The 12001-nt window shown below is 37.8% G+C and overlaps 1 protein-coding gene across 7 annotated transcripts in view; it reads left to right on the top strand.

The window, feature by feature from the left end:
• The window catches only part of PRDM2 (PR/SET domain 2), a 119362-nt gene that overhangs the window by 29457 nt on the left and 77904 nt on the right, over nt 1-12001 (top strand). For 4 of the 7 annotated variants that reach the window (XM_030763910.2, XM_089900875.1, XM_022598665.3 and 1 more), the window contains 2 exons: nt 713-827; nt 2491-2594. In XM_030763910.2, the coding sequence (XP_030619770.2) occupies nt 2586-2594 (9 nt within the window). In that variant the 5' untranslated portion in view covers nt 713-827; nt 2491-2585. Of the gene's footprint in view, nt 1-712; nt 828-2490; nt 2595-12001 lie in introns of those variants that run through there. The other 3 variants (XM_089900893.1, XM_022598667.3, XM_089900919.1) reach the window with 3 other exon arrangements.

Below are 12001 nucleotides of genomic sequence, written 5' to 3'. Positions count from 1 at the left end.
CATACATATATCTAATAGTAATCTTATTTCTTAAGAATTTTGGCATATACTTAGTAATTTCTAAATTCTCTCTTTCTTAGAGACTTTGTGATATTGTGGGGACTTTGCTGTTTAGTTACTTGGTATACAGTCGTATAGTATACCGTTTCCTGGAAAGGTCTCACTTCCATGGAGGGCCCAGAATAAATTGTAGTGTTCTTGCTGGGAATCCTCAAGCCCGTCAAGGGGTTGTTGCTGGAGGGATGAAAGCATGGATGGGATGGGGGTCCGATTGGCTGGCATGGCCTTTACAGCATGTGCCAGCAGTGTTCATTTAAGTAGGGAGTGCTGGTTTTTATTTTTTTAATGTCCTTCAATGCTGATGGTAGCCTATGACTTAAAAGTAAGCTTGAGCTGTATTTTGCTGCCAGATTCTGTGGGAATTTAAAACAGTATGGTGCCAGAGATGTACATGTTTTTAAAATGGCCACAGGTGGCTGGGACAAAATAGATTAACACAGACATGCTTGAAGGTTACAGTGGTTTCCTTTGGAGACTCACAGACAACCATCAAAGCCACTTCTCAAACGCTTGACATCATCATCTTGGTCTGGCTTGCCAGCTTCGGGTTTCAGTTACATTTTTGCTTATTTGCTTATTGGGCCAGAAAAAAATCAAAAAGGAGCTGGGTTTTCTTCCTTTTGCTATTATCCTTCTGCTTCTTCACTTGCAGAACGCTGAGCCTGTGGCAGCCGCCGAGACCCTGGCCGAGGTACCTGAACATGTGCTTCGAGGCCTTCCAGAGGAAGTGAGGCTTTTCCCATCTGCTGTTGACAAGACTCGGGTTGGTGAGCACTGGGGTCAGAGAAGGAGAGGGAAGGGAGGGCAGGCTGTGGCGAGGCTTCCTCTGGGGCTTCTCAGGTAGGGAGCTCACTCTAAAAGCAACACATCTGTACTCTGACTCAGAAGATTATGTTTTCCAGTTAAGAATCCAGGGTGGACATAGATTATAAAATTAAACCAGAAGCACACCTTCACCCATCCACCATCCTTGGTGATTCAGCCTGAGCAGCCCCCTTCGTCCGTGTCTCCCCGGGGCTCTTCTTCCCATAGGATATATTGCTCCCTCCTCTGATTTCACTGTGATTTGAGTGTGATTATGCTATTATATTTATTTCATTATTTTGTATTTGTTTTCACATCTGTCCCTTTCACTGATTGTGAGTGCCTTCATTTCTTATTTAGCTTATGTCTCCAGTACCTGACGCTCAGTAGATATTTTAGTGAAGGATGACATGAGTGTATTCCAGTGCTTCTGGCTGGAATTTCTTGTTGAATACAGCCAAGCTTTTTTGTATTTAGTCTTGTTTTTGTGTCCTAATCTTTAGACAGAAGACTAAGGAAATAAGTTATAAAAATCAGTCACAGTACAGCCTTGGAATATATCATGTTCCTGTCCTGTTTTCTGTTTTTAAAAATGTACTTCTGATATTCCAGTTTATGTGTATATGTGTGTGAATAAATTTTTAATAAGTGCTTTTCCTAATTCTCATTGAAAAGTATTCAGTGAGTAATTTGAGCATTTATATTGTATTATTCATGAAAGTAGTTGACTTTATATCTCCACTAATTACTTATTAGCTGGGATAACAAATGGGATTCATAGCAGACTTATAGGCAGTGGAATTAGTTCATCGTAGCTGGGCAGGACTGGCTGAGACCACAGCCTCCGTCTGTAGGTGAGGTACCTGAGGCCAGAAGGTGACGGAACCGGTTCACAGTAAGAGTCACCCTGGCGCTGGTTCCCTTGACTCCAGGGCATCTCCTGCCATTTTCCCCACTGCTTCTGCATCTTGTTTGTTTGCCTTATGGTCAGCGTGGAGAAAATAGAAGTACCCCTGAGAATACCACAAAGCAGCATAAATCTGAGTTGCTTGAAACTCTGAAAAGTGAGTTGTTCAAGTTTTCAGGAAACAGAGAGAGGAGAGCGTTTTCCACTTTGAGCAGACAAACTTCAAAAATATTTATTCGAAACTATGTTTCTAACCCTTTATAAAAGCAACTTACGTTCATTGGGGACAACTTGAAATCTGTAGAAAAGCAGAAAGAAGAACTTAACATTTATTTGTAGTTTTGCTACATTCCAATATTTTTTTCTCTTTTAATTGTTGTGATTTTGCTCTTCTCCAAGTGTTTGTGATTATGCTGTCTGGGTAGTTTTACATGTAAAAATTAAAAACAAGCAAATATAAAATAATCTGTCCTACTTCCAAAACAGTATAGGTTCTTTGCAGGCTATTAGGAAAATATGGAAGAACATAAAGAAGAAAAATAAATATCCCCATTGAATACTTGATTTAATTTGATCTTGCGTGATCTCGATTAATTTAACGTTGTCTTGCTTTTAGGCTGTCTAGCCTTTTAAGTATTTTGTGAAACCGAATTGCTTTTAATGCTTTAGTCTTTAAAATAACCACAATACATTATGAAAATATTGGTTTTATTTTCTAGGTGTCTGGGCCACTAAGCCAATTTTAAAAGGCAAAAAGTTTGGGCCATTTGTTGGTGATAAGAAAAAAAGATCTCAGGTTAAGAATAATGTATACATGTGGGAGGTAAGAAATAATTCTGGTCCTTTGTTTATCAGAGTCCTGTACATTTTTTAAGATATCATTCTATTCTCTTAGGATTTGACATTCTGAAATTAAAATAATCATCTTAATATGTTCTTTAAAATCAAGAATATTTTTGTTAGAGAGAAAATGTGTTTCCTTAGATACAGACTGATTTTACGTTTGTATTTTGAAAGTGCTTGGCTGTCCTCAACAATAAATGTCAGATCGACTCTTTATTTGCCTTGTTCAGGACTTTGCAGCCAGGACTTTGGTCTGCCACTTTACAGGCTTGCAGACAGATACCATAAAAGACACTCCAAGGTGGCCGCAAGTACAGCATTGTTAGGGTCTTCTGCGTATTTTAGAAACTAATCTCTGTGTTGCTGGAACATTCAGAGTTGGACATATTTAGCACCCGGTATATTTATATAGTGCTTTGGACTTTTAGAAAGGCTTTCATTCTGTTCATTTCACGTTCTCACAACAGTCCTAGAAGAGGGGGAGCATTCGCACACTCCGTACTCAGGGAAGCCATCCAGAGGAGAGGGAGCAACTCCTCCTTGTGGGGCCCACGTGTTGAGAGTGTTGTCAGTGCAGAGCCAGAACCCACGTCTCCTGCCTGGCAGTGAGGCAGTTAAAAATGTTTCATTGGCTTGCCTGGGTTCACATCCCGCCTTTGTAACTTTGGGTAGGGCACTTAACCTCTGGGCCCTAAAACCCTCAATTTAAAAGTGGGGAGAATAAAAAATAATCTCATTAAGAAAGCTGTAAAGATAAAATATCTTGTTATTGTTTCCTGGAGAGTTGCATGTGAATTCAGCATTTCTGTTGAATTTAATTCAGATCGGGTGCCCACGGGAAGCTCCTTATGTTCTTGTAGAACTCAATGGTGTGACTCCTTTTTAAAGCAAGTGAAATTTTTTGATGGTAAGGAAAAGCATTTCTTTCAGATTGTCTTAGATTGAATCACATCTGTTTCATATGTAAACATATAAAAGTCTAAAAATAAAGTACGCCTAGGAAATGTCTGGACACTTTCCACCAAGAAGTTCGGTGGCATTTGTCCGTTGGAGGTGTGTTGCTATTTTTCTCAGTGCTATGAACAGTGTTTCTTGCCTTGAAAATTCTGACGGTTTCTCTAAGTAATTTTGAGAGTTTCTTTGAATCCCTTATAATAAATCTAGTGACAGTTAACCTAAGGGGACTTAGGAAATGACCATTTACCAAGGGAGTGATTACTTTGTGTTATTTCACAACTTTTGAGTGAAAAGAGTGCTGTATTTGTAGAAAAACTGCCCAACCAAAAAAAAAAAAATTACTCAAGATAATGCCTGAACGCTTAAAATTGTCTTGACCACAAAATTATGTTCCAAAATAAACAGCATTTTTAATTTTAGAAGTTTCCCAAGTGAAACCAACAAATATGCTCTACCAGGTTAGCGTTAATCCTAGTTAGGATATGTCAGGGAACCAGGAAATGCTTACTCTAGTTCTGTGTGTATCTAAGGTTGAACAAATGTCATTAATAGTAAACCTAAGTTTATGGTACCTGTTTTACTCGACAACAATTTGATATTGTTGGGCATATTGTATAAATTATTAACAGTGCCTTTTGTAAATTAAGCTTCATTTGTATTGAAATTCATACAGAGTATGAATTCATAGTAGCTTGGTAAAAATTATAATTTGGAGCCATGATGTATTAGAGATTCGATTTTTCCTATAAACTTGTTAGCATCCCACTGTTAATTTAAGATGCTTCTACTTACGTACTGCCACAGTTTGGGAATCCTTATGACATTGCCAATTCTTGTTAGTCAGGTTTAAACATTTAGTTCTTGTCAAGGCTGGCTTTTCCTCCCTGCAATTAAAAAAAAAAAAATCTGGCTGTCATTCAGATAGTTTCAACTCTGAGGTATATAGTCCGTGCAGAAACCTTTAAGCCTTTTGCTGTGTTAAAATAAAAGTAGATATATGTGACATACACATGTGGAGGTATGTATTTGGCAAAGTATAGGAAGTGTAAATTATAATGTACATATTTCTTATAAAGAAGAAAATAAAAATCCAGGTAAAATTTAGTGTTTCCCCATTAACTTATTCCAACCTTGGTCTTATCTTCAGAGTTGCAACAGAACGCCCCCAATTAATGTAACAGAAACGGCTTATCATTAAAATCTCATCTTGGCATTTGTTCTTCCCATTAAAGCCCCTTAAGGCCAGTTTATCTTTTAGCAGCCTGGTCTTTTGCCTCAGCTAAAACTCCATTTTAAAGCTAATCTGAGAGAAAGTGTTAAATTGCTTTTCTTGAGCCCTTTATTATCTAACGCAGTCTCAAGTCCTCTAAGTTTTCACTGAAAGCATTCTATTAAATCAGAAATAACGAGAGAAACAGTAGAGTATCCTCAGGGTGAATGCACAAAACAGTCAGGTTCTGGAAAGAGGAGAGCACTCTTTGGTCAGTTCCTGGTGGGGAATTGCTGGCAGGCTAAAGGCTGGACTTCATGTAATACTTCTCTCAACTACCCCCCTCACCCCGAAAAAAACCAAAAAAACAAAAACGCGCACACACACAGTGAGCAATGTGCAGTATTCTAAAGCCACTTCTGGTAAAAGCCTTTCACATTCACTTCCATGGGGCTAAAATTGCTTCTGATGAACAGAACTTTTGAATTGTTTGCATGTTTTAATAAGTCCTTTTTTAAAAAAAGTAGTCTTTATTTTTTAGAGAGTTTAAGGTTCATAGGAAAATTGAGCAGAAAGTACAAAGAATTTTGAAATCTCCCCCATGAGCCCTACACACACAACTTCCTCACTATCCACATTTCTACCAGAGTGGGACATTTGTTACAATTGACACACCATTATCACCCAGAGTCCATGGTTTATATTATGGTCCACTTTTGGTGTTGTACCTTCTAATAAGTCCTTTTTAAATTATAAAGGTAATACATGCTCAACTGTAAAATAATATAAACAATACAGAAAACTATAAACAAGAAAGTAAAAATCGCCAGTGAACATCATGGTGTGCATTCTTTTAGTTCTGCTTCTCTGTCCTGTTTTTTTTTCCTCTCACACACACTGGTACGTATACAAACACCACATATAGACATTTCATACAGTTGAGATCAAACAGTATATGTATGCAATTTTGTAATGTGCTTTTTTCTCTTAATATGTTATGGATGTGTCCATGTCAAATGCTTATCTACATCATTATTTCTTATATAGTACCTAGAATTCCATTGTATCCTTCCACTGTTTAACCAGTGGACATTTAAGTAGCTTTAATCTTTTCATGATATTAACAATTCTTCGGGAGGGAAGGATTGGGAGTTTGGGATTAGCAGATGCTAGTATAGGATGGATAAACAGCAAGGTCCTACTGTACAGCACAGGGAACTATATTCGATATCCTGTGAAAAACCATAAGAGAAAAGAATATGAAAAAGAATACATAGATAGGTATAACTGAATCGCTTTGCTGTACAGCAGAAAACACAGCATTGTAAATCAACTATACTTCAATAAAATTAAAAAAACAAACAATTCTTCAAAGTATGAAACTCACTGTATATACATTTTTGTTCACTTGTCTGGTTATCTTCTTAAGGATAAATTCCTAGAAGTGTAATTGTTAAGTCAAAAGTTATATACATTTTAATTTCTGGTAAATTTTCCTAACAGGCCTCCAAACGGATTGTACTAATTTACATAGCTACCAAGAGTAAATATTCCTTCCTATTCTTTTTTTGTTTTTTGGCCGTGCCAGACGGCATGTGGGATTTTAGTTACCCGACCAGGGATTGAACCTGTGCCCCCTTCAGTGGAAGCGTGGAGTCCTAACCACTGGACTCCTGGGGAAGTCCCTTCCTAGCCCTTTAAAACCAGTACTGTTAATGTTTTTAATAGTTTCTTCCCCCCATTCTTATAGATGAAAACTGATAGTTCACTGCTTCCATTTGCATGTTATTCATTTAGGCAACAAATTTTGAGTCGGGTGGATGGAGGGAAGAAGTAGAACTGCATTTCAGCTAAAATTGATAGAGAAATTATTTCTCTATAATGAGAAGACTTTAATTTTTTCAGAAGTGAAAACAACCTTTTTATCATTCACACTGTTACGATCAGATATTAACAAGTACATTTCATAATCTTTGCTATCTCAACTGTTCTAATTTCAAATTATTTCTAATTTAAAAATGGAGGCAAGAAAGTATGAGACTAGAGAAGTCAACCAGCTGATTCTACAGAACCTTTTTTCAGAAAGTACCACTCAGCTCTTACTGCTCCTTTCCAGCCTCTAAACCATGCCTAGTATGCTAGCAAAAGACCTAGATCACTAGGGAAATCCAACCTGCCACCTGTTTTTTTACAGTCCGAGAGCTAAGAATGGATTTTACGTTTTTAAGTAATTTTAAACAAAGATCAAATGTTTTGTGACATATGAAAATTTTATGAAACTTAAACTTCATTAATAAAGTTTTGTTGGAACTCAACATTCATTTGTTTACATGTTACCTGTGGCTGCTTTTGCCCTACAGTGGCCAAGTTGAGCAGTTGTGACAGAGACCATATGGCTTGTAAAACTGGAAATATTTTCTGGCCCTTTACAGAAAGTTTGCTGAGCCCTGGTCTCTGTGTGTGAAAAAGAGAAGCAGTGCGACTGAGTGTGGTCAAATCTGGGGTCTTAGGTTTACTGTGAAGCTGTGTGGTTAATAGGAGTGCAAAGATTTGGAACTTGGTACTTAAAAGTGGGCTAGCCATAGATTTCATTGTCATGGAAACTGCTATACCAATCATATTCTTTCAGGAACTTCAGGAGGCTGAGGACGTTGAAGTGCAGAGAATCAAGCGACCTTTTTGAATGAGTTAACTTGTACTTAGATTGGCAGCTTGGTATGGTGCAAGAAAAAAGTTGTCTTTGAGAGTTTATTTACTTATTTAACCCCTCTTTGTGAATAAGCTCTTACCACGTGCTGGGCACTTTCCTCAATTCTGGAGCACTGAGCTTGGCATATAACATTTGTGGTATTGTATAGACTACTGACAATACCCCATGGGGATTTTTGTTTGTGGAATAAAAGAATACTAGAAACACCCTAAATCTTTCCACAGATGAGAAATCTGAGATGAGTGCAGGTGACCTGCTTAATGTCTGAAACTGTCGGTTTTGGAGTTAGGTCTAGAGCCCAGATTTCTCGGTTGCCTATTCAGTGCTCTTCCCACCAACAGAGCCTAGAGATTATTACTCTTTTTTGTGTTGTGGACCCTTTTGAAAATCTCCCCGGAAAATATACAAATGCACATATATACACAACATTTTTTATGTGATTTCTAGGGTTATATGGAAGTTTTAAACATCCGTCATCCAGAGTTAGAATTTCTAATTTAACAATGAGTTATTTCATTCATCCTATGGAGGCCTACTTTGAACCTGTCAACATTTATTGAGCATCTGTTGTTGTGCGGGTTTCCAGAAATATTTGTGTGGTCGTAGTTATGAAACTTACTCAAAGTAGTTTCAAATGAGGGTCAAGGGTCAGGCAGTGTGGGGTTTTGGTAATGATGGCTCTGGGACTGGGCTTTGCAGGTTTGAGAGGCCCAGCTGTTTAGTTTTCAAATTTGTATTTTAGAATCGCCTATAGGTTGGCTTATTGTAGTAAAATGTGCCACTACCTATTAGATTTTTTATTTCCCTTATTCTAGAACCTTCAGGATATTTCAGATACACTGATGCCTTTGAATAGCTCTTAAAAGAAGCCCTGGTTTTCTAAAGCAATCTGAAGAGTGAAGTGGTTGATACCAAAGATCCATTTTTGTCTATAGCTCTTGGAAAGTTACTTCTGTAGGGTGGTGTCTTATGGTCCTTAACAAGCCCTCTGGGTGTCTAATTCTGGAGCTCAAAAACAAATGGAATGTGAACAGACCAAGAAGGTGTAGTGTTTCCTAGGTAGCAGTGTTAATACAATTCTTTATAACTTATAAAGACATAATTTTTATTAAATGTTTTCCTTGAAATGCTCTTATTCCAAAAGGTTATCCTTTTTTTTTTTCCTTTATCCTTACTTTTAAATGAGGATAACAAGCTCCTCATAGATTTGTTTGGCTACAAATGAAATCATATATATGAAAATACTTGACATGGATGACTCTGGCTAAGTAAATATTAGTTGAACCTGAACATCAAAGAGAAACTCTTGAATGATCATGTAGAGGGTAAAGACACTTTTTAAAAAAAAAAAAGGTTGCATATTTAAAGATTACTGATCTTTATTTTTTGCTTAGAATTTCATTCTCTTCTAATGTTAGAGTATGGGCTGTAATTTGAACCAAGAAATTAGAGTACTGTGTGGGGGGAAGTCCTGGAATCGACTTCTGAATGCACGCTGAGTTATTATTTACTTATGGAAATGCATTGGGAGGTAAATGCCATGCAAGTTGGGCCAGTGGAGATGTGAACCTCCTGTCTCCCCTTTACTCCTTTTGTCAGTCTAAACACATGGAAATATAATTAGATGTTGTCTGTCTTCCAGGGACAGACAGGGAAAGTGGAAAATGATCATAATGTTGGAAATTCAACAAGCTAGATCCCCAGAGAAAAGAGATGAAAAGGGGACCTCAGACAATATGACAAACCAGAGCCACTGGAATGGAGCTTGGACCTCCAGGAGAGGTTCTGTGTCCATCAACGGTGTGTTAGAACTCTAGGCTACATACAGGTGGAGGGGCAAGTCCAGAGAAGAGCCAGCGGAAGGCTTTATTTCTGTAGACTCTGACTGTGGCGGGACTGGCTTGAATGAGTGAAACACTTACCTCAGAGTGAGGAGGTGTCTTCACTGCTCTGCCTTAATTCCTGGGAGTGATTTCTGTCAAAGAAGGTTGGTCACTGCAAGTTGAGAGTGGGTAAGGACCTCAGGCAAACAGTTGAGGGTTGGAATGATGATACATTCATGTTAATTGAATGAGGATTTTTTTTTAATTTGCAAATTTGAATTAATACATGTATATTATAACAAGTAAATGATCAGTTAAAACCCTCACCCCCAACCCATGAGGTAATAATAACTATGTTTAACAGTTTGGTTCTTTACAGACCTTTCTCTGTCTGTCATGAGAGTATAATTTTGAATGTGCTTTTAAATTGGAGTGTGTGCTAAAATGTGAATTTAGATTATTTTTAGGGCTTTTGAAATGATTGGATTAAATTGAATTGAAATTGGGTGGTGTGAAAATTACATTCTGTTTGACAGTGAGTTAATACCTAGTCTTTGTTTAGTGGTAGGGGTGGAAACGAGGTTAGGCCTGGATGACCCAGGGGAGGTTAAGGATGGGAGGAGGGGGTTGGAAAGAGAGAAAAATAGAAGTGGAGCAGTAAATGCGGGAACCAGGTTTGAATCCTGGCTGTGACTCTCAGTGACTTCAGAGTTCTAGTAAAATTATCATCTTTCCCTAGTGTCCTCACGTATAAAAGGGACTTAATAATATTTCATAGGGTTCTTGTAAAGGTTAAATGAAATAACACGTAGAGCATCTAGCCCAGTGCTTGGCATAGAGGTGCTTCCCTTCCTTCAATTCTTTCTCTCCAAATAGGGAATTTCCATTTGAAAGTTAACTTGTAAAAATTTTTTTTATAATAGTACATAATCAGGTACCCTTGCTTTGTTAAAAGGGACTGTTTATAGAGGAAAAATTATTGATTATATGGAAGTATTTCTCCTTGGGATCAAGTCAGCTGAGTATTTCTTAGTCATTATCAAGATTTGGAAATAGACTTGTTATGTATCATTGTTGAGTTTGAGCTGGGCTGGGAGTTTTACCTGCCTTTGCATTGTCTCTGCCTGAAAGGAAGGGATTCTAATTCTCCCTGTCTTTCCACTACCCGAGCCTCGTGGTGTTATGGTACATGTGCAGTCTAGTAATTTGTACTTACATTAAGCAAAATTCTGTCACATTTTAAAAGATAGGTTCTTTGTGTCAGTCACTGAAGTTAATTCTGATTGGAAACCAAAGTTTGACCAACTGAGGTAGGAATTGTATGAAAACACATTTTCATCCCAGTTCCTAATTACAAGCTTTGACTCTCAATAAAAGTGAGAAAGCTACATATATATATTTTTTAATAAATTTATTTATTTATATATTTATTTTTGGCTGTATTGGGTCTTCGTTTCTGTACGAGGGCTTTCTCTAGTTGTGGCAAGCGGGGGCCACTCTTCATCGCGGTGCGCGGGCCTCTCACTGTCGCGGCCTCTCTTGTTGGGGAGCACAGGCTCCAGACGCACAGGCTCAGTAGTTGTGGCTTACGGGCCCGGTTGCTCGGCGGCATGTGGGATCTTCCCAGACCATGGCTCGAACCCGTGTCCCCTGCATCGGCAGGCAGACTCTCAACCACTGTGCCACCGGGGAAGCCCAAAGCTACATATTTTTTAAAAACTTTGTATGTGTGACGATGATCATGGGAAGAGGATGGGGGGTGTGAGCCTAGAATTCAGCAGATCTTGGCTGCCTTCCTTCAGACGGGTTTTCATTCATTCTCCCCACCCTTTTCTCCTTTTTTACTTAGAGATTATACTAAATCAGTGGAGGAAAGGTAGAAAATTCAGGTGAGCAGAAGAAAATAAAAATTATGAATAAATCCCACTTCTCTGAGAAAACCATTATTAACATAGTCACGTATTTAAGTTTCAGATTATTTTTCTCTTCATATATTAATATGTTTAAAACAAAAATGGTATCATCTAAGCCATACTTTATATAAATGGCTTTCTTCAGTCATCAGTGTATTATGACTTTCATACTGATAAGTATATTTCCACAACTTCTGGTTATCTTTGTTTTCTCCTAATTATAGAGGTAATGTGTGTTTACTGAAAAACTTCTTAAGGAATACAAAGATAACAGAAAACACAGGTTTCCGCGTGAGTCAGTCATTCACACAGCAGCATTTGTTAAGGCCTGCTTAGCATTCCGCTATATGCCTGGATGGTCATACTGAGCTAATCTGTGCTGGTCTCCATTCAGCAATGCATTAGAAACAGTCTGTAGTAAACCACGCTGCTGTGAACATCTTCGTACATACATCATGGTATGATTGCCCAGTCATCTCATGAGAATAAATTCCTCCAAGTGTATATGCTGGTTAAAGTGTGTGTACATTTTAAAGTTCTTTGGTCAATATTTCTTAATTCCATCCAGAAAAAATTAAACCAATTTATTCTCTGATTAGCATTTTGGGGGAATGTCTGCTTTCTAACGCTGTTTTGTTGGTTTTTTTTTTTTTTTCCCCTTTAAAAAACAATTTTTACCAGTTTGACAGGTAAAAACATTACTTAATTTGGAGTTATTTTTGATTATTAGGTACATTTAATTTTTTTTCTGTGAGGTTTTGGCCATGTGTATTC

The sequence above is a fragment of the Delphinapterus leucas genome, chromosome 1 (genome assembly GCF_059928025.1).
Source record: "Delphinapterus leucas isolate spDelLeu-1000000601 "Yukka" chromosome 1, BTC_Dleu_Yukka2, whole genome shotgun sequence".
In the NCBI taxonomy this organism is placed as follows: Eukaryota; Metazoa; Chordata; class Mammalia; order Artiodactyla; family Monodontidae; genus Delphinapterus; species Delphinapterus leucas.
The sequence above is the reverse complement of the archived record's forward strand: the minus strand, read 5'-3'. Positions and strand labels throughout refer to the sequence as shown.